The sequence below is a fragment of the Zeus faber genome (assembly GCF_960531495.2).
Source record: "Zeus faber genome assembly, chromosome: 10".
NCBI lineage: Eukaryota > Metazoa > Chordata > Actinopteri > Zeiformes > Zeidae > Zeus > Zeus faber.
This window is the reverse complement of record NC_137199.1, coordinates 16,909,690-16,935,486: the sequence shown is the minus strand read 5'-3', so window position 1 is coordinate 16,935,486 and position 25,797 is coordinate 16,909,690. Positions and strand designations below refer to the sequence as shown.

The 25,797-nt window shown below is 46.5% G+C and overlaps 1 protein-coding gene across 1 annotated transcript in view; it reads left to right on the top strand.

Annotated features, from left to right (window-relative positions):
• The window catches only part of fstl5 (follistatin-like 5), a gene marked incomplete at both ends in the record, with an annotated part of 190,975 nt that overhangs the window by 45,621 nt on the left and 119,557 nt on the right, over positions 1-25,797 (top strand). The window contains one exon of the mRNA XM_080008170.1: positions 12,599-12,850. Coding sequence (XP_079864296.1) covers positions 12,599-12,850 — 252 coding nt within the window. The remainder of the gene's footprint in view (positions 1-12,598; positions 12,851-25,797) is intronic.

Below are 25,797 nucleotides of genomic sequence, written 5' to 3'. Positions count from 1 at the left end.
AGAGCTGGTCCTGTGAGTCTTATGTTGCAGGTTCGATCGCCTCCACCCCCCGACGACTACGTACCAAGACCCTTTGTTTAAATCTGCCTGTTAAGAAACTGCTGCGCGGCTTGTGTGCAGCGTGAAGCGGGGCAATATGAATGACGTGCGGCTCACACCTTGCCGACAAAAATGCATATATTTTGGGATAAAGTGTTTTGATTTAGACATTTACATAACATTTGAATATATTAAATGCACCTTAGAAAAATGTATGAAATTTATATAAAAAAATTTTGGACCCCGAGCAGTTCACTAGCTCATATACCGTGCATCATTTTCACTCCCACCAAACGGGGTTTTCGGAGCGAGAATCTGGGTTTATTAAGTATTTAAGTGTGGATCGCGGCCCAGCAGGTGTCCAGAGCTTCACCTACTTTAGTGCGGCTGCAAAAATAAAAAGAAAAAATATGGCTTTGGAATACGTATATAACAGAATCATACTTGACAAACTTTCACCGTACTGACAACCTTTGGGCACGTGCAGCAACAGTGGTATCCACGCAGGAATACCAGCGGGAACCGGTTCAGGGTTGGAATAGAAGAAATCGCGCTCCCGTTCCCGTCTCGTACCTTCCCCGGTGGGACGGTGGGGACGGAGCCGTCCGATTCATCGCGCTAATCCCGTATCCACTCAGGATCCGATTCGCAATCAGGTTCAATCACCGCTGTGTGGCGCGTTGTGTCGTGCGTCGATACGATAACCAGCGCGGCGTGCGTGAAGGAGCCACCTGACTTTGTTTCCCGCCGCTTTGATTACACGTGCGCTGACGAGGGTGACGGGGCCAAATTGGAACATCGACAAGAAAACATGCCGTTTCTCCGATAATGGACCCGGTGACACTCCAGCTTTTCAATTTGTGCCGAAGTGGCGAAGGCGAGATTCAAATGTCTGTGACGGGCAGAGGTGATGAGAGAGATGATTACGTGGGAATTGTTTGAATTTTTTTCTTGTTCCCCAGAAGAAAACACATTAAATCCAGAGCAGACGGGGGCGGCGGAGGCGGGGGGCTGTTTCAACCGTGGTTTGATCGGGCTTTTTTAATGAATCGATCGGTCGGTCGATCGGTTGGTCGGTCGTGTCTTACGTGGCGTCTCGCCCCCCGGGATACAAACGCCTCCTTTTTAAAACGCCGGGTCCGTGCTCTCCGCTGGATCAGCCGTCGTTCTGATGCGGAGATGCCGGATCAGGCGCTCACGCTCGAACCCGTCGTTCGTCCCTTGGGCGGCCCCCGGTAGGCCGGGAGTCGCTCTGGCGAAAGAAGGAAAGCCCGACTCGAAACCGCCGGGGGAACGTGCCCCGACGAGCTCCGTGACTCCCCGATTCTGCGAGTGGAGAGCGAAATCTCTGACGCACAAAACTGAAAGTAATTATCGAGGATTAAATTCATGTGGAATAAAGGCCAATATTTACACTTTGCCCCCCACCAAAATATATCATTTTGACAGAAGTAAATCGTTTTCGTGATGGAATGCACGGTTTGGAGTCCACAGTTTGCGTCCTCCCGCCTAAATCGAAGGAGTGTGACGACTATTATTACGACTGTTCTGACGGTCGTACGTCGTTCGGGAATTCCTCCCTCCCTCACCGCGCGGTACACAGACTGAATCAAAGAGTCGGGAAAAATAAAACGACTCTTGATTGAGCGACTTGTGAAGAACCGACACTCAAAAAGAGTCGAACCTTTCCCACTTTTTAGAGTTTCATCTTTTGGACAGGGGTGGGCCGATCACTTGATAGTCGGAGTCAGATTTGTATCTGTAAAATGTACCCCGATAGTCGTGATCGAAAAAGTCGCCTAAAAAAGGCTAAAAAGAGTGACTCGCTTGTATTGTTAAAAAAAAAATAATAAATAAAAAACGATGAATATTAATGGGAAGAGCTAATGTTAATGTGCAATGTTTGGCTATAAGCAGCTGGTGAACACAATGGTATGCTAGCAGGCGAGCGCTTGCTAGCCAATGCTAACAATTAGCTGGTAGCGTCCGTGCTGCTGCTTATATCCCCCCTTCTTAAGCGCTTTACTATGAGAGACTCTAGGTCAGCAGAGCCGTGACTCTCGATGACAGCAGTGTCCGTGCACCAAGCTTTGTTTCCATGAATGCACGCTCCATCACGTCTTACCGGCGTCATCAGCGGTTCTATCCGGCCGGGCGTATCTCATCCATTTTGTTTGCCAGGGACCGAACATCGGCGAGGAACGTGCTGGGTAGAAAGCGGGTGAGCTTTAGCCGAGGCGTCAGCCCCCCTTCTCCTCCCCCGCCTTTTGTTCTGCGGTCTCGTAGCGTAGCCGGGTTGGTAGTCTCTGGCGTCTCGAGCTCATTCCGAAGGTCGGCAAAAAAGTTTAGTCGATATCGTAAGCTCCCACGGACAGCAGATGCACCCAATGAGACCAAATGATGAGTCGTTTCGATTTTTCCGATCCGGATACAAACCCAAAACTATCGGACATCGACATCTGTAACAGGCGTCCCTTTGGTGGCCCCGCCCCTCCTTCTCCCGTTAGTCGGCGCCGACTCCCGCGGGCTCACGGGCGTGACGTCGGAGTTCTGTTCCGGGCCGCGTTGGCCCGTGTTTACGGCCTTTCCGCGACGAACCCCTTCGTTAGAGCCTCTTTGTGGGAGCGTTTGACGCGACTTGACTGGAGCGCTCTCCTCAGAACAACGCAAACAGCTGTCACCGCCGTCGGGAGGCGAAGACGCCTTCACCTCGGCGTGTGCCGGAGCGGGAAAAAACAAAAACAAGAACAAAACGAAACAAAAACAAAAAAAAGAAACCCCAAACAAATCTGTTTTTCTCTCCCCAGCTTTCCCTCCTTCTTTATTTAGCATTTCTTCATCACACGTGTCAGTTGTCGGTAAAAGCTCGGCTTTGCCCGATGTAATCCTCCTCCGATTGAGCCTTTCATTTGGGTACAATGCAGTATGGCGGCGGATGAATCCCAGCACCAGTTACTGTTGTACGCTTTGTGCTTCCCCCCGGATTAGCTGTCAGCTTTGACAAAGTGTCAGCGATGACAAATATTTAACTGCAAATTCCCAAAGCTCCCTCCCTCTCTCTCTCCCTCTGTCTCTCTCTCTGTAAGTCTGTCTGTCTGTCTCTCTCTCTCTATCTCTCTCTCTCTCTCTCTCTCTCCCTCTCGCTCTCTCTCTGTCAGTCCGTCTGTCTCTCTCTGTCTCTCTCTTTCTCAGTCGATCTGTCTCTCTCTCTGTCAGTCGGTCTTTCTCTCTCTCTCTCTCTCTCTCTCTTGCTCCCTCTCTCTGACTGTCTCTCTCTCTCCCTCTGTCTCTCTCTGTCAGTCTGTCTGTCCCTCTCTCCCTTGTCTCCCCATCTGTCTCTCTCCCTCTCCCTCTCCCTCTATCTCGCTCTCTATCAGCCCGTCTGTCTCTCTCACCCTCTCTCTCTCTTCCCTTCTGTCTCTCTCTCTTCCTGTCTCTCTCCCTCTGCCTCCCTCTCTGTCAGTCTGTCTGTCTCTCTCTCCCCCTCTCTCTCTCCCTCTCTCTCCCTCTGTCTCTCTCTCTGTCAGTCTGTCTGTCTCTCTCTCCCTCTCTCTCTCTCTCCCTCTCTCTCCCTCTGTCTCTCTCTCAGTCCGTCCGTCCTTCTCTCCTTCCCTCTCTCTCTCTCGCTCCCCCTCTCTCACTGTCTCTCTCTCTCTCTCCCTCCATCTCTGTAACTTTGTCTGTCCCTCTCCATCTCTCTCTCTCTCGTCTCCCCGTCTCTCTCTCTCTCCCTCTCTCTCTCCCTCTCCCTCTCCCTCTGTCTCTCTCTCTCGTCTCCCCGTCTGTCTCTCCATCGCCAAAGAAACGAGTGCTCGGAGGGAGAGAAGATGAGTGCGAGCGACGCGGCGGCACGGTGTTCGTTTGCAGAACTGGCCGCGCCCCGGGGACCGCCGACCGAATCAAATTGACGACACAAACGTCAAAAAACAAACGTCTGCGTCTGAAAAACTCTGAGATGATCAACAAACCAGCCATGGCGCCAACATTCAGCTGCCGCAAGGAAATAAAAGCCAGAAACAAATAAAACAAACCAAATAAATGTAGTTGTGGCGGTGGTCGTGACGGGTGTTTAGCCCATTTCTTAAAACAGCAAAGTGAATGTCTCGTCCTAGAAATTATCATTGTTTTTTTTTAAATCTTTGTTTTATTCATTGATAGAATAAGGAAAGATGTCTTGAAAACGTAACAGATCTCACTAATTTGAATTATAATTATTTCTAAGTAATATAGTTGAAGACATACTTCCGTGAAGCGTTCTGAAAATATATTTTAATAAAATAAAATACAAACGATCTGAAAATCAGTCAATATACGTGTCTCAAAATAACCAAAACAATGAAACCTTGTGCTTTTGTATTTGTTTTGTATTTTTTATTTTCCGGTTTGATGAGGTTTAATTTTCTTGCAGCGTGCGCGTCTGGAACAGATCGTAGAGATGAGCCCTCTTCACTGGCCTTGAATCATGGCTGCGTTGCCGCGGCTACGTGATTCCTAATTCAGCCGCCGCTATTTTGTTGTTGATGCGGTTGTTTTGCGCCCGAGGAACGTCGTGCGTTTCCTCACATCAGGCCTCCCCCCCCCCGCACTCTGTAGGGTCTGGGCCAAAGGATTCACTGAGGTGGAAGGGAAGTCATCAATGATTTAGACCTCGCGAGGGACTGGGTTCCAAAGGGTAAAGGGAAAAAAAAAAGAAAAAGCTTTTATGCCTTAAATAGCTTCTCATAAAAGGTTCATGGATTGTTTGCGCCACCAGGAGGAGTGGACTCGTGTCGCAGTGGCGCAGCGAGGCGATGGGGGAGCAGGAAGAGGGAAGACGGCTCCCACGTTTTTTTTGTTTTTTTTTTTTTTCCGGAGACCCCGCCTCGCAGGGAGCGTGCGGGGGTCCGATGGGTTCCGCAGCGGGAGCTCCCGCTCAAATCAGCGTTTATGACGCGGATGCTTCGCACCCGATTCACTTCATTTCAGTGGAATTGTCACAGTCGGTGGATTCGCCTCGGGCGGAGTTTTTCTTTGGGGAACTTTCAGAAGCGTGTCTGTGGCTTTGAATCTTAAAAATCCACTCGGTTCACGTGGTTTTCGATGGACAAGTAGATCAATTGCGTTTTCTAGGTCGGTAGCCACATTTAAGTGGAGATAGCCGTCATTTTAACTGAATCTAAATATTGTATTTTATGAAATTCCTGTCGTGCAGAATTGACATGGCTACACAAAGGTGACACGCCATGGATTGCAATTAGTCCTGAGGCAAAAGTAAATAACCGTGGCGCCTTTGTTTGATACAGCTGTACTGTACAGCTATGGCACAGAGGAATCCTTCCAGTTTCCAGTGTCGCTTGAGAGTGAAGCATTAACAGCAGCATAGAACAACCTTGGCAGGCTCCTTTACAGTTCCTCTGGTTGCGCCACGCAACCGTTCAGTGTTTAACTGCAATTCCCACATTTCCCATCCGAATTGCGAAGTCATGTGCTCGTATCGCTTACCATCTCTTAACTCCCTCCATGGGTCGAACGCTGCACCAATAACCATCTGTGATTTTGAGAGCGGGCTTGTTCAATTCCCCATGGACCATCGGGCTTTAAGAACTTTGTTGATGTTTTTCAGAACCCCTGCAGCAGAATTTCCACTATCTCCTCCAAAAGTACACGCATTCCAAACCCGATGATTTATGTGCAGCCGTGTTACTTCAATTCAAATTGTTTCAGCGGCAAAGTTATGACACGCAGCTTTAAAAAAGGCTCAAGTACAGTCGAAATACTCCTTCCCCCGTTGCAGTCATTTGTATTCACATTGTTAAAATAACAGATACAGCTTGCACACCGGGCCCAGTCTTAGACCTGGACTTGATTTTGGATGTTAAGCCTCCCTCTACTTGCAGTTCAAAAATAAACAAATAAAATCACACTGCAGTGTTGCAGGCTTAGGTGCTCATCATCTGGGGCGCATCATTGACTGTGCACAAGGCGGAGAATGTATAAAAACAAGGAAAAGCATGGCGGGGAACAAAATCCAACAGCACAGCAAGCTCCCCTTTCCTCCTGCGCTCCGAGGGTTTGATCAGACAAAGTCTTAAACCAATATAGATCATCGCCAGGTGAATAGGAAGCTGCTTCCTCGGACATTTGCATATAATCAGCCGGAGGAAATGCTGCAGTTTTGAAGCTGAACCTCAAACAGTGCATCTTTAAACATAGGCTCTTCATCAGTGAACTCGATACGTTTCTGTGTTTAATAGGTCATATTTAGTGTACAACTTCTTTAACTTTCTTACAGCAGAATGTAAAAGTTGGTCAAACTCAGAATGAAAATATGAGAACAAAATGTGATTGTGTTCCAGAAAACAAGTATCTTAATTTCTTGTCAAAGTGCCACAAAGGTTGATCAGCAAGAATAAATTGATGAGACATTCCGCTATCTTTCATATGATAAATACCAAAATGGAGGCAACCGAAAACGATACCCAGCAACAGCTGTTTTGCATGATTTAGTGTTCTGTAGCGAGCCGCTGATCCCTTACATTCATTATCAGAACATCATCTAAACTCCCCAAATGTGTTACTGAAAATGCATCTCCCTGAGAATCCATCTCCCTAAAAATCACCCTCCACAATAAGTCACCCGTTGGGCCATTAAACTGTCTCCCACCATAAAATATGTTTTTGTTTAATACATTACCAACGGTGTAGATAGAAATTTAGAATTTTTTGTGGAACTTTCTGTTTTCCTACCACTGCTCATGGTAGCTGCAGTGGGGGAATGGACTCTTCTTGTTGGAACTGATTGATTGCAGATTAAATGTCACTGGACCTCCTGCCCTGAATACCTAAAACTTGGATTTGCACCACGTTGGCTGATCACGGTCACTGTGGACTCCCAGTTCACACATGCACACAACAGACACACCGAAAACGGCATCTATGCATCTATAACATCACCCATCGTTGGGTTAAGGCTCACCGCCATCTTGGTAGGATAGAGCTTTATAGATTCTGGCAGAGGGCGGAGTCCCGTGTACTGTGGGTGGGGCAGTAAAAACCACCACCAGACCTGTCAATCGAGGCAACAATGCCCTTAAATATACCTCTTTTTAAGCCCTTTTCACAATCACAAGCACGACATCCATTAGAGGTAAACGTAGATTTTCAGAAGCTAGAGCCTCGTGGGGGGGGGGGGGGGGGAAATCGACTCTGTAATTCTATTCAGAAGTTTCTTCTTTTTCCATTGACTTCCACCAAGTCTTTCATTCAGGTTTTCTGAAGCATCTCGTGGCCATTAGCTGAACTGCAGTTTAAAGCACTTTCAGATTGGCTTAGATTTCCCCGTCGGTAGCGGTAGCGGTTGCCGGTGGAGACACACTCACCCATGCCAAACGCACGCACATTTCCGTTCATGCTGCACGACATCGCTTGACTTCCGCCCAGATTTTCGAGGAATTGAGCGGGGAGGAGTGTCATCCCCACGCTGTTTATGCATCATTTACGGCTTTTTTTGGTGGCGGTTTTCCTGCGATTTGCATCCCCCTTGTTCTTGCTCACGGGAGCCTTGTGGGCCGGCTTAGCTCCGCTCATGGAGCCAGCTCAGGGCCCTCTGTTGATTACCACACTCGACTTCATCCCTGAGGACGCCGAGTCACTGTAATGGAAAACATCAGATGGTGCCAGAAGAGCGCTCTCAGCTCACGGAGAACACGCAAGAGAAGAAGAGGAGAACGCCGGAAGTAAGAAAGGCAATGACACTTTTTAACAAATAAAAAAAAGCCCACATCTGAGACTGTGTGTGTGTGTGTGTGTGTGTGTGTGTGTGTGTGTGTGTGTGTGTGTGTGTGTGTGTGGGTGTGAGTGTGGGTGTGTGTGTTTGTGTGTCTAGACGGTTGGTGTAGCGCTGACGGGGAGGGAAGCGGTTCGATAAAGTGGGTTGCTGGAAAGCAGCTCAAACAGGATTCCGGATCCAAGATTTGAGTCGTAAACACGCGAGATGAAAGTGCAGGAAACAATGCGACGTGGGCTTTCAGATGGAAAATGTCTGTTATTCCTCCTCGTGACCTAGGGCCGCACGTTGAAACGGTGCTGTTAATACTCTCTCTTTCAGAGGTGGTGCCAATAAAGACGTCATTACGATGCACATTTTGATACCCTGAATGAATTAAAATGAGGTATGAGGGAGGTGCAAAGATTGGGAGGGTTGGGGGCCGGCCTGATATCACACTGTACATCACCACACGATGAACCTCATTCCTTATCATCACAATAATTCCTCTCGAAAAGGGACGTCGATGACTTAATTATTCCCTTCATGCACACACACTGGAGTCGGCTGTGTCCGCCGTTTGGGAGGGATTTCCTGCCTGTCTTCCAGCGAGATTAAGAGATTCAGGAATAATTTCCCTGAGCTCCCAGAACTCAGCTTTATCTGAGAGGAAGCTGTTTATTTTTTCTTTGATATTCATCTGCTGCATTTTCAACGCTTCCCGGAATCGATTTGACACCGTGCAACCATTCTGTCTCACAAATTATACCGACGTCTATTTTTTTCTATTCTATTCAGTTCTGTTCTGTTCTATTCAATTTTATTGTGGTAAAGTTACCACTCGTCGTCATACAATACAAACATGCTAATACCAATTTTACAATCATTTATTATTGCGCAACTTAATTATTCAACTATTTGTTCTACACATTTTGTAATGTCAATACTATATTCCATTACATAACTGTCCAAAGCGTGTGTATACAATAAGCACATTTTCAGTAAAATCTTGTTTTACTCCTGGGTTAGTTTGTTATCAGTTCCCGGTGCAGGGTGTGATTTTAAGAGTGCATTCCGGCCACAGCCCTGCTAACGTGACAAGTCATCAATATGCCAATCACCGAGCCAAATTAGCCATTTGTCTGTGTTGTCAGCGAGACGTCGGGCTGATGGACGTGCGCTCCCTCAACAAATAGTTATGCCCTTCACCGTGACCCTCCCGGCGCTATCGGATGTCTGGCCGGGGTGACACACATTCCCACTGAATAATCATTGTGGCCGCGCGCGCTGCGGGGAATTAATAAAGAAGCAAATTGATCGCCTACAAACAGAACACAGCGTATACACGTGGTGCTCTCACCCCGGTACTGCCCCCACACCCTGTGACAAGCAGAAGATAATACTTGTATATGCGTGTACGTGTGCCTTCAGCTTTGTGTTACCTCGAATCAAAACAGAGGGCCTGACCCTAACTGGAACATGGATTGATATCCACTTTCACAACTTACTCACCTCTGCTCCACTCTCTGCATTCACCTCTACATCAACATGAAACAGACGCTTTCGTCCAAAGCGACTTTCAATTATTCACGTACCGATGGACGCAGCCGTCAGGAGCACTAAGTGTCTTGCTCAAGGACACTACAGCAGGCGAGGGTATCCAACTAGCTACCTTCAGGTGACTGGGCGACCCGCTCCATCTCGCGAGCCACTTACCCCAACTACTTAAAAAGTTTCTCCTGTGTCACTCGTGTGATGATGGACTTTGCATAAATCCTGACCTGGCTTGACCTTTAAGGAAAAGGTTCCAGACACTGAAAGGTTTGAAAAGAACGTTTTGGCCGCGATGCAGAGCCTGCGAGCGGGTGGGGCTCCCCCCCCCCCCCCCCCCCCGACAAGCGCCCCACTCTACTCCGAGGAGGAAGTCCATGCATTTTTTTTTTCCCATAAATAATTGAACGTTTATCCACTTTTGGCAACCTCCGATTTGTGCATGAACTTTGGAAATGGACGTTGCACAGAGAGCGAGGACGCACGACTCGCTGCACTCCCTCTGCTGCTCATTACGGCCACCGTATTTGTATTCGTGTGATGGAATTTTTCATCTTGGCACGTGCTTATGCACGGCTGTTTTGGTGAAATATTTTGCAAAAACTCCACGTGTGACGGTTCGACAGCAACTAATGCACGCCGAGCCTGAAACGCTGCACACATCTCTGGGTCATGATTTGTGCGGCATGCAGTATGATTGACTTCGGTCTTGGGAAAACTGACTCAGCGCTCACATGGGCCGGATCCGGCTTCTATCAATATCCATCCATCCGTTTATCCATCGACCATCCATCTGCTGGCGGTATTTGTTTTGCTGCCTCATTGAGTGGAGGTCCTTAAATAATGCAGTGAAGCTCCAGCCGAGCAAGCCACAGCTCAGTGCTGAGGACGGTGGTGGGGGTCGGAGGGGTGGGGGGTGGGGGCGGGGGGGGGGTGGAGAGGCTGAGGGTTCATCGATCCTGAGCACAAGCCATAGATCATCCAGTTGAAATGCATTGATCAATTAATTTGGGGTTTCTCAGCGGGGACATGTTCTGAGATTGCAGGCAGGCGCTCGGAGCTCAAGAGCCCCGAGCGCGGATGGGGTGGCAGTGATGGGGGTGGGGGGGTGCTATTATGGAGGCTGGGGTATGGAGGCTGTTTTTAAGGTAAATTTTACCTTTAAAATCATTCCAATTCAAATCCAAATATGACTGACACTGAGAACCTCAAATATACGTGGTTCTCACAATTGTACCGCAAAATGGCACGGAGCAACAATAATAGCTGTTGGTAATAATACTGGAAAAGGGAACCTAAACCCGACGGGACCCAAACATTGGATACCGGGGCGTGGTTCCTAAAAAGGCGGAGAACTGAATTAATTGCAGCCATGTTTGCAGAGGGATTTTTTCCCATTGTCGTGTCAGTCTGCGCATGCCTTTTACGGCGCTGACAGGGCGACCGCCTCTGCAAATCAACATCAACCGGCACGTAAACCCGGCAGGCGCGCATCGTCTGGGACTCCTGCATTTTTCATGAACACCATGTCGGCAGCTCCGGACAGCAAAGAAAATCATTTAAGAAAGGTTTTCACATTGAGGGGCCATTGGTTTTTGATGGTGTGTTCACATAAATCACCTCACCGTTGTGAGTGCCATTATGTTTGTTAAAGCTTCAATTCACCCGATGGGAAAAAAAACCCCAAAACCCCTCTGTGTGGCAGCTGGTCTATTTAAAAGAATGACTTTGTTCTCGCTAAAGTTTTTTCATTTCACCGTGGGGGAAAAAAACCCAAAAAAACTTTCAACTACGGCTGAAAAATGAGATGGAATGGAGTTTGGAGAGATAATTTCTGTGTTCGCGTGGAACCCCAACCTTTTGACAGCTTGTAGAAGGGTGATGTATCAGCATGGCAAGTGGAGTAATCTCTTTCCAAGTGGACTGAGGCGGTATTGAAGGCGGAGGCTTTCCAGAAATGGAAACAAAAAAAGCTTAAGAACCGCTGGACTGATGGCCGGACAAACCTTTGGTTGCTCTCATCATCCGTCCATATCTCAATCTCGGGGCCTTCACTCAGTGCTACGTTTCACGTGCTACGGGTTACGTTTCATTCTGCTCGGCTGCTCGCGGCTTTTCCAAAGGGCGATGGAGCTGGAACCTGTGAGTTTATAATCGGGAACCATTAGAGAGTCGATACGTTAGACGCGGTTCAGAGGTTACCAGCGCCGCGTGGCTTGGCGCCTGTCAGAAAGGCTGAGTGTCGGCGGGAGCTGACACGGCCCGACCACGGCAGAATCCCTGTCATCTCCCCGAGATACCGAGCAATCATTGCACTAATCTTTCCTGTCGGGCAAATCTGTTCTTGTAAAAATACTTTGTCGGCGCCGCGGCCCCCAGCCACTGTGGCCCTATCGCCGGGTTTCAGTTGATACCGACGGCGGCGCAATCTCCCTCTACTGTCAGGGAGAAAAGCAACGTCTTGATCTTATCGCCTTGTTTTGTTAGACTCTATTGATCCCCGCGGGGAGGATCTGGTAGCCCCACCCCCCCCCACCCCCATTTTCCGCAGCTAAGCCGGAGGAGGGTGAACCGTGATCGACCCCGCCCCCCGTGCCCATGGAGAAGGTGTTTTGTTCACTGTCTTGCTTCGCAGAGTACTGCAGGAGCCTTGCTACCTCAGCAGGTTGAACCGCCGACCTTCAGCTGCGGCATGGTCCACCTGCTCGCTGTGTTACTGCTATAAATAATATTTAATTTAAGTGAACTGGTTAATGAGTTTCCCGGGGTGCTGTAGGAATTTCATAATTGCGATATTTCCAAAATACACAAAATCTCACAATGAGCCAGATTCTGGTTATGCTTTGCAAATAGTCATTTTCCGTTATGCACCGCACGTCTTGATAACCTTCTACTATCAGTTCCACTGAATCCACAATCAGTTTAGAGACTAAAACAAAGCATTCTGTGGCAAAACTAAACCAGGTGTGAATATTATGGTCTTGCTGATGCTCTCAAACTGAAAGGGTCAGTGTAGCACAGAAGGAGACGTACTGTAGCTCATTGTAAAACCAAAAGTGGAGCTGGGCTCGGCATTCCCCTGCAGGATAAAAAGCAATGGATTTCTTGTTTTTTTGTTTTTTTTCAGTAATCGCAGACCGAAAAACACTGGAGAAGTTTGGCTTTGAAAATGTCAAGGAAATGAAGTGATTTCGTTTCGTTCTGCTTCAACGTGAGATATTTCCCCCTGCCCGTCCAACCCAATCTTGCTGTTTTCCCCATCAGGTTTCATGGGACACGTCGCCCCTTCCTCCGGGCCATGCGAGCACAAGTACTGTGGCCTGGGCCGTCACTGCGTGGTCAGCCACCAGACGGGCCAAGGGGAGTGCAGCTGCCTGGACCGCTGCAAGCCGCACTACAAGCCTGTGTGCGGCTCGGACGGGAAGCTCTACCAGAACCACTGCGAGCTCCATCGGGCCTCCTGCCTGGGAGGCCACAGGATTACCATCATGCACAGCGAGGAATGCTTCTACAAAGGTGAGAGCTCGGGCGACCTCCGATGATGAGGTTCTGTGAAGCCTCCGTGGTGTGAACCGTCAGCTTTTGCATGCGGTGTGAGACGCCAGCGCGGCGCTCAAACCAGGGCGAAATCAGGGCGGCGACCTTTTTGGCTCTTTTTGCATCAGAACTGATGCTTTTCCAGAAAATGTGTGGAAAATTCTGAATAAAACACTTTAATCTATCAAAACGATCTGCCAGTGGGGGGTGGAACTTGTAGGGATAACAAGGAAATTCTGACAGCAACGATAGTCTCATAAAATAGTCCACAAGTCATGTATTATATAAGGAAAAGGATGCTGCTCTCTTCATCAAGTTAGAGTAGAACATTTCCCTCAAATCAATTCCTACAATGAGAGATATTCCAATAGTAATTAATTAGATATCCAAAATGTCAAAGAGAAATGTCCAAAAACAGTCAAAGAGAAATTTTCTCAAAGCTTCCTGATTGATGTCATCCGCACAATTCCAGGCCAGTCAATTTACCTCTGAAGAGGAAAGGAAAAATCATTTAGATCAGTTGTTCATTTTCAAACTTGTTTATTTCTGCAGTAGAGAGAGAGAGACAGAGAGAGAGAGAGAGAGAGAGAGAGAGAGAGCGAACAGGGCCTAACGCTGGTAACCCCTTCTTTCAACTTGGGAAGAGAGGAATGGCTGAAGGTGCATGAGGGAGAGGCTTCGCCAGGGGAGGGAAGGAGGCTTGGCCGGCGGTTCGGCGGCTCCAGCCCCAAAGGGTCGGTCAGACGCGGCTCCATTTGAAGACACGGGGAGTCTGACCTGAAGTCACGCCCCTCTCTGTTTCTAGAGTGACATGATATTAACCAGTCATTTCCCTTTCATATCATCAAACGGTTGTGGCACGGTGGCCCCTCACAGCAAGAAGGTCCTGGGTTTGATTCCCGCCTGCTGTTGGCACCCTGCTCCGGGCAGGTTATCTCCCAAATAGGAGCCTTTCTGTGTCTCCCCGTGCTCACATCACATGGGTTTTCCTCCACCTCACGTCAGTAAGGACCCCCACCAAAAACATGCACACATCATCGTCTGACCAACGATGGACACTCTGGCGCGTCAACGAATGCTGCCCACTGCTCCTGGCTGCTCCCCCGGAGGAAGGACAAGCCAGGATGGGTTAAATGCAGAGGCCTCATTTCACCGGCCACCATCCAAAGCATGTGTTGTAGTGTGGTGTGTTGCGTGATAATTAAAGATTCTTCTTCTTAGGACAGGTTATGTTTAGGTGTAAAGTCAACGATGTTTGAGGGGTTAATCATTGCCAGAACGTTATTGTTCATTGTTCATTCTTTGATTTAATTTCCTGGTTTGTTGTTGGGTTTATATATATTGTTTGTTGGTGGTGTTTGGGTTTGTTGTATATTTTCAAAATCCTAATTCTTAGGTCGCTTGCATTTTATTTTTTCTATTTTTTATTATTTATTTATTATTATCCATCCATCCATCCATCCATCCATCCACCCATCCATCCATCCACCATCCATTCATCCATCCATCCACCCATCCATCCATCCACCATCCATCCATCCATTAGACATGGCTACGTTTGGATATTTAAGAAAGTAAGAGTTATGAATGGCGATGAATTGTTCTGTTAGGGTGTTCGTTTCCAGCCTTTATGCTCGTTTCCAGTTAAACTGATTAGGAAATCATGCCACCACTCCCGCCCGCCCCGACGCCCCCATTCGTGTGAACCACTGCCTGGACAAGGGCTGCCACAATTATGACAAGCCAAATGGAGTGAGGGCGATTGGCCTTTCAGCCTCCAATCCAGGCCACCAGACCAAGACAACCCAGCATGCAATGCGATCCCAGTCGAGGCGTGATTGGGGTAAAAATATGGCATTGGCAGATGAAAAAACACTGTTGTGCAATACATTGGTAATTTGGAAAGAAAATATGTTTGGTCTTGGCATTGGGTTTAGAAAACTCATAATAGAAAGTGTTGCGTAATTGAAACTACGCCTCCAGTTTTACTACCGAGCTGTGCCTTTATAAGAAACGTCGCACACCCAATGACATGAGAAGGCAATGATTGGTTCATAGGGAGGTTTCTCCAGGAGAACATGAAGGGGTACATCCACTTTACCCAGCTCCTTCTGTAACGCTCTGTTTAGCCTTCTGAACGGGAGCAGGTGGCGACTAGTATTGCGCATATTTCCCCAGAGAAGGTCTCCACCATTGATTGTATAAACACACCAATTATTCTTGGTCCCTGGAAACAGGGATAGACTCCCCTTTGTAAAGCCAGATTTCAGCAGAGTAACGGACCCTGACACTCGGGGCCTGCCTTCCATTGAGTCTGAAGTGGCGAGCGTTGGCAGCTTTTCGGATCAAAACAAAAAAGCAGGAGCCCTTAGAGCACCGCTTTGTCCTGTCGAAATGTTGAGCTCTGAGCTCAGCTGCTCCTGCATTTCCCCAGAAAAAGCCTTTCCACGGACACTGTTCCGAGTGCCTCCCCTACTCCATCGTTACGACCAAAACGACTCTTAGATTAATGATACGGGCGGCCGACATCCGAATCCGGCCCCCTAAAAAAACCCTCTCTCTTCCTCACAAATCTGCAAATAAAAAAGGCAAACAGCAATGCATCGTGGGATATTTTACCAGCTTGGGACAATCGATACCACATCAACAGGAGCCAAAGAGAAGAATAGAATCCTCTCTGCAGAGTCCTGCTCCTCACAGTCGTTCCCTTTAGCCGTGATTGATGGATAATCAATTTGCGTTTGGCTGTTGGCTCTGTAGCAAGGTCATGGGAAACCTGTTAGCGCCGTTTCAGCCCGGCGCTGAACCCACTGTTTCTCCACTTACAGTAAGACTCCCCTCCGCAGCGCTGCTGAGGCCACTGTGAGATGGGAGCTCTCCGAAGGAAAATAAATAAATGCTGAATTCATGCAAAATGATCCGTCAGCGGAGTGAGAAAGAAATTTAGCGCCGAATTTAAAAAAAAAAAGGACTGCACGGGTTTAGCGGCCGCCAAACCTGCGCAAATAATGCAAAAAGCAACGGTGTCATTCACAAAGCAAAGGGTTAAATTCACCGCTTACCGTTCTGCCACCAAATGGCGTCCCGGAGCCCCGGTGCTATTTGCACGTATTTAAATGAGGTATTTTTCATACATTCAGTACAAAATTGGCCCCTTTCTATGCAAATGAGCAAAAAACGTCCAATTCACAAGTTCACATCAAACACTCACAGCCACACGCAGTTAGTGTGAAATTATTACCGTCTGCAGAGACCTGGTGGTAACTGCGTGAGAATGTCAGTGCTGCCTCCGCTGGCGGTGCGTTGAGAGCGATCCGAAAACAATGGGTTTTGAAAATAAATTGGCGGGGGGGGGTTACGCACGGGTCGACTCTGCATTTCTAAGGGGACTTTCCAGTGATCTGTTAATAATATTTTGACCTTATTATTATTATATATGATATTATCATAAAATATTATTATTGTCATATGTCATCCGAACGTAGTAATGCTTTGAACGGGGCAGTCCGTGGTGGTTAAATAAATAAGGAGTTACAAACGCTGACAAATACAGTTCCAAAATTCCTATTTAATTCGAAAGATATCAAAAAAACAATTAAAAGTTATAGGGAATAGCGATAAAGTGGTCAAAATTGGCATTGAACCACAGATGGCATCGACCATAGTGTTCGGCCCAGACTGAAAAAAGGAACATTGTGTAAAATATAATAAATTTAATAAATGATATTAAATTAACTTTCATAATTTCTTCATTGTAATATTATGATTCAGTGAGAACTAGAACTTCTAAAGTAAAATTGTATCCGTGTCATAAATAAACTGTGTCTGAAGAGAATGTTTTATTATAGATCAACTCATACTATTTCAATGTTTAAATGTTTTAATTTGACTGCACATAGACCTTAAAATACAAAGTCAATTTTAATCTAAAACTATAACGTCTTTGAATCTGTGCATCTCCGCGGATCCACGATCAGACGCAAAACAAGGGCAAATTCCACTCAGCAGCAAAACTTTATGGGCGTGTCTGCGCTGTTATCATTGGAGCAGTATCTTTTGTTAATCGGGTGCTGAGACGGCGCAGGTAACGGACGCAACTGATGCGCAATTCATAGCGGCCGCGATCCATTCTCCATTCTGTTAATTCGCCCCTCTGTCTTTCCGTTTTAAAAAAAGCACTTAAAATAAGGATGGACGTCTATAAAGTCCTTATTTCAGGCTGGAGAGTATCAAAATCTGTTGATAGACCTGCACATGAGATGGTTCAAGAACATGTTTTTTCAAGGTCAGGCCATCAATCCATTTTGAAGGAGAAATAAAAGATTCATTGTTTTCTTTTTTTTATTTACAAAATGTTCTGGCTCGTATGATTACATTTCTTCAACAGCGAAATACAAAATACCAGTTTATTCTCCATTTGCAGTACCAGAGCCGTGGGACATTCGTCAGCAGAAACATCAACTTCCCTCTGAGGTTCTGTGTGTGGGCGTTTGTTTGAACTTGAAACAACAGGGTTTTTTTTTTTCTGGCTGATCTGAATGATTGTGTTTATAATATTATATGGCAATTTTGGAAAAAATTGTTCCTAAAATATCTTATTTGGCAACCCCCCCCCCCACCAAATACACATCTTATGAGACATTTGTATCACATTTCTTTCAGTGATTTTAGTAACTTTTTACTTCGAGTTTTCATTTTGAAATCAAGACATTTGAAGACATCTTTCCCGAAATATTAGGATTTATGACAGACAGCTCCTTGATTTTATTATTAAAACTGTCTTTATTTATTTTGCATCATTGAGTTTGGGCGTCTGGGCTCTACAGCTCATCACTCCCGGCGAGGTGTCCAGAAAACATGGGCTTATAATGAGCTACAAATATAGGAGTGATGAGCTTGCATCTCCCTATTGGATAGATCCCAACAGGTGGATACAGGGGAGCTGGAGGGAGCACAGCAGCACAGCCAGCAAAGCAGGTAGGGCAAGGAGGATTGGCTGCTTAAACAGGCTGGCCCATATAAGGGCGTGGAAGCGTGTGGCGCGGTCGAGTTGTCTGACGCAACCAGCTCTGCAAGCTACGCCTCATTTGTAGACTCTCTTAAGACTTAAAGATACTTTCTCACAAATCACATTATTTTCCTTATTTTAATAAATCTTATCAAGTTAAGTTAAGTCACCCCACTGGCTGATAATGTTGCTCTACACAAGAATTCTTTTTCTAAATTGATATATCTTATATCTAATTTTTTTTTTGCTGTATGGGTGTTGTGGTGGGGGCGGTTGGGTTGGTGATTAAGCAAATACGCCTGAGCCAATAACTAAATCCGGGTGTAATTACAGGAGTGGGAGGATAAATGGGCTGTGCCCCACATGCTATGTGTCATTTAATTACTTCTCCTCCGGGCGCCCGTTTCCATTTTACCCTCAATAAGGACCTTTCATTTCCGTGGTGCATAATGGATTTCCTTCATTTTAATATAGATTTGAGTTGTCTCGCAGTTGGAGTCTTTCAGTGAACAGATTATATCAGTTGTCACAAAGGTCATGAGGTCGCCACCTGCTCGCACGAACAATACAAATCATTTGATAAGACTGTTTCGTTTGTTGAAACTTCCACCTGACAGCGAGACGCTTCTGTGCGCTGCATGTTTCTCGCACCCGTTAAAAATGTGGTTTGCACCAGGCGCATGAAAACACATTCAACTCCAATGTAGATTGTGGAGTTTATCCATAATGGAGCAGTTTCTGGGCTTATGACATCCACTTAGGCGCAGGCATGGGACAGCGAGCACCAACTTAAAAGTAATCTAACTCTGCTGTCTTGATAATAAAACCACCTCAAACCTAGATTTCCAGTCTTTCATTTGTAATTGCGTCTTCCCAAGACCATAAAGCGCCGTGTGAAGAGACAGATTGTCGAATGTACGATGAATAAATTCGTTTCACATCACAAGCTGAATCCATATCTGTATTCATTCGTAGCAGCGGTGACAATCGCTCTGAATCAAATCTATACAAGCAACAGGAGTATTGAGGAAAAGAAAAAAGACGTTGGAATGGGAATAGTTTGAGAGCAAGCTGCAGATTTATTTTATTTTATTGTACATCCCCCGAAGGACGCCATTACGCATTATGCAAGGGTGTGATTTGCGGGGAGAGTGGGTTAGGACCGTCTCGGCCCGCTAAAGAGTTTCTACTTCAGATTAATTTGATAGACAGATAATTAGTCCGAGGGGCGATCCTGGGCTTAGCGCCGTCAGCAAATGATTGCTTTTGAATTGACACTCGTATGCAAAGGAGGAGAGTGTCTATTGGTTCACGTCCCAGCTGGATGAGTCCGTGCTGGAGTCGGACAGGACCTGACAGCCAGGCCTCTCCCTGCCTCTTATCGGCTGTGAGCGACAGGATGGAAAATGACAGCCATGTGTTGAGTGAGGCTTCTCATTAGCGCTGGAGAGAGCACACGACCCCCCCCGCCCCCGCCATGCACTCACTGCTGGAAAACCCAGTTCGGATCGGATGTGATTGGAATGGGAGCCCGTCCAATCTGAGAGGGGCGGCGCGGCCCTGGAGGTGAGCCGTCTCAAACGTAGACAATCAGGCTTCTGGTCGGAGCCTGGCGTACAAGTGGTTGCAGAGACGATCCAAACATCCAATTATCTGCCAACTGGGAGATCATCCAATAGAAAAAGAGAAATAATAATTATAATAATAACAAATATAACTGAGCTGCAGGCAACAATACACAGAGTCCATTTTGGTCCTGTTAGTGACAAATTTCATTTTGAAGATGAAACTACAGATCCCACGGATTCATTTAGCCTGATACCCAGATTTGTCATATTGGACGATATTGGAATAGTCTTTACACCAAACTTTGTCATTATAACTCACCATATTGACCGTCCGACGGAAGCTGACTTTTGGTCTTGCGTGGGGCAATAATGATGTATTTAGGGAAGCTTATGAAGCGATGCTACTTAATTTTAGCCGTGACACCTTTACGTGGTCACGGGTTTCTGTGGATTCATGTTTTTTTGTGTTTTCGATGGGTTACGATTCCATGAAACCGGAAAACGGTTGACGCTTTTATGTGATTATTTTCAATTTTCAAGATACCATTTTTCAGATTTGTTCCGAGAATATGAACTCATCATGCGCTCGGCCATATTGAATCTTACGACTTCCACGAATCCCGCAAAGTAAGGAGGACCCCAGCGCCGCGTCTAAACACAGGGGGGTTTTATCGGAATAGAATGTCCTCATTTACGAAAAGACCAAATAGATAAAATATCGATCGAACATCCCTGCACAGACATCTACCAGGTAAGACGTTACATACACACACACACATACACACACACACGCCTCGTTTGTAACCTCGAACCAGTACAGAGCGACAGAGCCGACAACACGCACCGCACAGAGTTACATAGTGCTGTTTGAAGTGTGTGGAGCAACATGGCGCCTGGTGACGCTCCCTGTGCCGAACCCGTCGTCAGCTCGCCACGCGGTGACACCACGGCGATGTCGCTTTGCAGATCCGGCGCAAACAACGATATGTGATTACGATTTTCGGGGTGGATCCGCAGACAGCCAGAAGGCGACCCGGTCGTTCAATACCCGGATCCGGATCACATGGTGATACCACCCACATGTGAATGGAACTTTACGAGTCTTTACAAGTTCCACATTGAAAGGACGGATCCTTCCCACTCCCCTGAGCAGGAGCCCTCCAACTACCAAAGATAATACAAAACTTATACAAAATAAACACAGTAAGCTGACAAACACAGTGACATCAGGAAAGCCAAACAGCCAGATCTATTATTTGTTTATATTTTCTTGGTTAAATCTAAAGTATTCTGTATTCTAATTCCAAGCAGCTCAACCCCTTTGCTCTCGGTGCAGATGTCTAATGAGATGTACAGATGTTCGTTTCTGACAAAGTTTTGCATAATTGACTTGATAAGCTGCATTAGTTTTTAGTCTTGTGCATCATAAATAGTCATAAATAATATCGTAAATAGTGTCAGTTTTTTGCCTCATCTACAAATCATTCAGTTCAATCATTCAGTGAATCAAAGTTTGACGCTGTGTGTTTATGGATTAGTTTGTGACTCAATAACGGAAAATATTCACATGTGTTTTTCTGGCAGAGTTAAGATGAATACAGCATTTTAATCTACGTTCGTTCACGTTTTATGTCGAGTGAACAAGCTCAGTTTCCGGAACTCCCCTCCGCAGCGGTAAAGAGACCTACCTGATCTGATTTGATCTTTCAATTTTTATGTGAACGACAGCGAGGACTGTGGGGTGCGTGTGTTTTTTTTGTTTTTTTTTCCTTTTTATCATTTGAGCTCCTCCCATCAGACCCGCTCTGTTCATTGAAGGTCCTTTTGATTTATGAAGTGGAGACTGATGAGAAGTTATAGCATCCAAGGTCCCCTACACCCATTTTGCACGATGGGTAATAAAACCCACTCTAGGCCACCGCGCATCTCACAGATCTCACTCTCACTCCGCTGTCAGCCGGCACGCTGCTGTCTGATATGTTGTTATTATATCAGTGGCTGTAAAATCCTTCCAGCGCCGGATTCCGGCACTCCTGCACTGCAAGGTATGGAAAACGTACCACACCGTGTGCTGCAAACTGTGTCACACACACACACACACATGCAAGCACGCACGCACGCACACACACACACACACACAAACACACACACATTGTATTTTTTTTGTGTACGCTGGGTAATTGGGACCGCCATGCAACATTTCAGAGGTGACTATAAATAGGGAGCGGCGTCTACCTGTGCGCTGCATCTTTCTCGCACCCGTAAAAAATGAGCTTTGCACAGGGCGCGTGGAGACAAATTTAACTGCAATGGAGATTGTGGAGTTTATCCATAATGGAGCAGTTTCTGGGCTTCAGAGATCCACTTAGGCGCAGGCATGCGACGGCGGGCACCGACTTAGAAGTAATCGAACTCTGGTGTCTTTATTATAAAACCCCCTCAAACCTAGATTTCCAGTCTTCCCTTTGTAATTGCATCTTCCCAAGACCACAAAGCGCCTTGTGAAGAGACAGATTGTCGAATGTACGATGAATAAATACATTTGACATCACAAGCTGAATCTATATCTGGATTCATTCGGAGCAGCTGTGACAACCGCTCTGAATCTATTATTAAAGTTTTCCAGCTTTCCTGCAGTAAAATAATTGGCCCAAACAACACAAAACAAGTAAACAAACTAATGAGCAACAGCATTAAAATATGCTCCTCTCCGTATTGATGTGAACATGTATTTTTTCCGTTCAGGTACGCCCCCATTGAGTCAGTTGGTTACTCCTGCTCAACTAAACACATATGGCGCACAGAAGTAATGAACCTCCGTAATCAGACCGTGGCTGCGAAAGTGGGACGCGCCACAACGCGACCCTGAGCGAGACGGCAGAGCTTCCTCCTATGAAGATTCGGCGGGGATTACACGCTCTCATTCATCAGCATGTCCCGCCCATGTCGATGCCGATTGAAAACAAACCCATGTGGAAGGATTTGTTTCTTTCTATCGACAACTCAAACAATCAAATCATGTCATTTATTGGAGGAGATATTGATGAACGTGTTGGATTCCCTCATTGGCTTCCTGTAAAGAGAAGGTAGAGTAGAGTCGGGTAGATTACAGGTAGGGTAGGTGGAGGAAGAATAGAGGCAGAGATGGAGTACAGGTAGTTAGGGTAAAGAAAAGGTAGCGCAGAGGAAGACTAGAATAGAGGTAGAGATGGAGTAGAGGTAGATGTAGAGTAGAGTAGAGATAGAGTACACGTAGTTCAAGTAAAAGTAGAGGTAGAGCAGAGGAAGACTTGGATAGAGGTAGAGTTGGAGTAGAGGTAGATGGATAGTAGAGTAGACAGAGTACAGGTAGCTAGAGTAAGTTAGAGGTAGACTGGAAGTACGATAGAGGTCAATATGGAGCAGTGGGATGTAGAGTACAGTAGAGGTGGAGTAGAGGTAGAGTAAATTAGAGGTGGACTAGAAGTACACTAGAATAGAGGTGAATGAGATGGAGTAGTAGGAGGTAGAGGCACTGTAGGCCCCCATTGTCGCTTCTCTTCTGGGGGAACAACAGATATCTCTTCCTTTTTGGGTGAATCTCTTATTTTCCAGTTCAGGGATTGGACGTGATGTCATGGTGGATTCCCTCATGAGTTCCCCTTGGTAACCATCATCATCAACACAAGACGAAGACGAATAGCACCGCTGCTGGTCTTCACATTGTGCTGACCTCGTGAGACCGGGCTGGGCTGAAAAACATGTTCATTAGGTGCCTTAGCCTGGTGGCTCCCCCCCGGTGAGCGTCTACCCTGGCGTGGCCTCCCGGGGGTCCTCCAGTGTGATCCGTCTGGGTACAGGAGATTAAGACCCCCCCCCCCCCCCCCCTCTTTCTCCTCCACCTCCTCCTCCTCCTCCACCTAATGACTCAACGGCGTCATTAACGCTGCAACTTCTTAGCGGCTCGCTCACATTGTCAACAGCTGCGGCGCTGAGGAACAGGCTCCTCATTAAAAACACAGACATGCCGGTCGTTAAGCTCTCAAGGACGACCCCGCCGCTCTCTGCCGTGGGGGGCCCTAGCGCCGGCCGTCTCTCTTGAGCAGGTGGACCCGAGCCGAGTGCCGAAGCCCCTACGGAAGTGCTTTAAACTGCAGTTTCGGCTAACGGCCACCGGAAAACCTCCGCCCGAAAGGACGTCGAGAGGTTCTCGATACGGAAATGTGCTTCTTCTCGGTCACGGTTTTGAAAGTGATTGTTCCGTGAAGAGCATATTAGAAGCTTAAAGAGAGGTGTACATTGGAGGCTCGCCTTGACTGTCAGGTCTCAAACGAATTTATTCATCGTACATTCGACAATCTGTCTCTTCACACGGCGCCTTATGGTCTTGGGAAGACACAATTACAAATGAAAGACTGGAAATCTGGGTTTGAGGTGGTTTTTTTATCAAGACACCAGAGTTAGATTGCTTGTAAATTGGCTCAAATGTTGGCAACTTGAAAAGTTGTGGCTCTGTGGCTCTCTGTCAAGACGGGAGGCGAGACTTAAACGCAAGCCTGAGGCTTCAAAATCGTCTCTTCCGACGTCACAGACGTAAACCTCCGTTTTCTTTATTGCCGGCCTGGGGTTGGACGTTGAGGCCCTTTGAGATTCCATGAGCATCCCGGATGAGACCTGAAATGTACCTCCAGCTCCGGGAAAATGAAGATGAAAAAAGGCCGATGCTGAGGATCACTGCGACGCAGAGTCACTACTCCTGAATAATGCACTTTCATCACCGCCGATGAAATACTTGGAGAAATGACTAAATGTAAATGTAAAATGAATACTTTAAATAGCCTTCAAAATATATTTAATATTGTCTGCTGAAAGAGGCTGAAGCTTCCGCCCGCCAACGTCATATTTTAATATAAAATAAATATTTTAAGGATATTACGGCCATGTATGTTGCGGGAGTGCTGCAAATAGACTCCTCGTGGGGGAGAGGAGAGGAGATTAACATTCGAGCGCAATCCCAACAGATTAGGGGCTCATGGAGAACGCGTGAGAGGATTTGATCTGAGATCAGATCGTTTGTGCTTTGTTGCTAGGAAGGCGCTCGAAGAGCCACAGAGACCGTTCGACTCTCTTTGGCCATTCATAATTAATCACAGTTTTAATTGACGACACTTCCGTATTTATAAGACAAATATTCTGTATTTTTTTATTTTTTCCGAATTTCGCAGGGCCCAGTTGGCTCGCCAGACTTACCTTAATTACTCAAATGACTCGTCACTATCTCCGGTGGTACTATGTCACGTGTTTCTGTTTGTGTCTGGACCCCGCAACCTGCGGCTGACGTGCGGAGTGCTTCAAACGACCGCGTTAGCAGTGGAGGGCGCAGGTATAACTGCAGAGATGTCTTTACTTTGTCTGCAAAATAATCCGTTGTCACAGCGCCCCATTGAAGCAATTTTCTCCACTTGGTGTGCGACAGTTAATTTTTGTGAGCGAGCGTCCTCACTGACTCCAACAAAGTCTAGCTGCGAGGCCCCAGAGGTTTAAGAGGATTATTGTGAAAGGCTCTATGATGGATCAGCAAATTCCTTTATGCGTCTGTCAATACACCGCGTACCAAATTATTATGCAAATTATATTTTTCTCTGATTTTTCTAAATAGTTGATGCAAATGACAGTCAGTATAATTTTCAAGTCATCAACCGTTAGGGTATAATTCGAATGTTATTGAACAAACCTCCCAATGAAAACAGTATTTTTTTCAAAAATAAAAAACTCAAAAGGCACTGTTCCAAATTATTATGCACAACAGAGTTTCAAAACATTTTAAAGGTTGTAAAGAACTGAAAATGGTCATTTGTTGAATGTGCAGCATTAGGGGGTCATATTGACTGAAATCAAAAGCTATTTCAATCAAAAACATCTCAACAGGCCAAGTTACACGTTAACATAGGAGCCCTTCTTTGATATCACCTTCACAATTCTTGCATCCATTGAACTTGTAAGTTTTTGGAGAGTTTCTGCTTGAATTTCTTTGCAGGATGTCAGAATAGCCTCCCAGAGCTGCTGTTTTGATGCAAACTGCCTCCCACCCTCATAGATCTTTTGCTTGAGGATGCTCCAAAGGTTCTCAATAGGGTGGAGGTCAGGGGAGGATGGGGGCCACACCATGAGTTTCTCTCCTTTTATGCCCATAGCAGCCAATGACAGAGAGGTATTATTTGTAGCATGAGATGGTGCATTGTCAGGCATGAAGATGATTTTGCTACGGAAGGCACGGCTTTTCTTTTTGTACCAGGGAAGAAAGTGGTCAGTCACAAACTCTATATCCTTTGCCGAGGTCATTTTCACACCTTCAGGGACCCTAAAGGGGC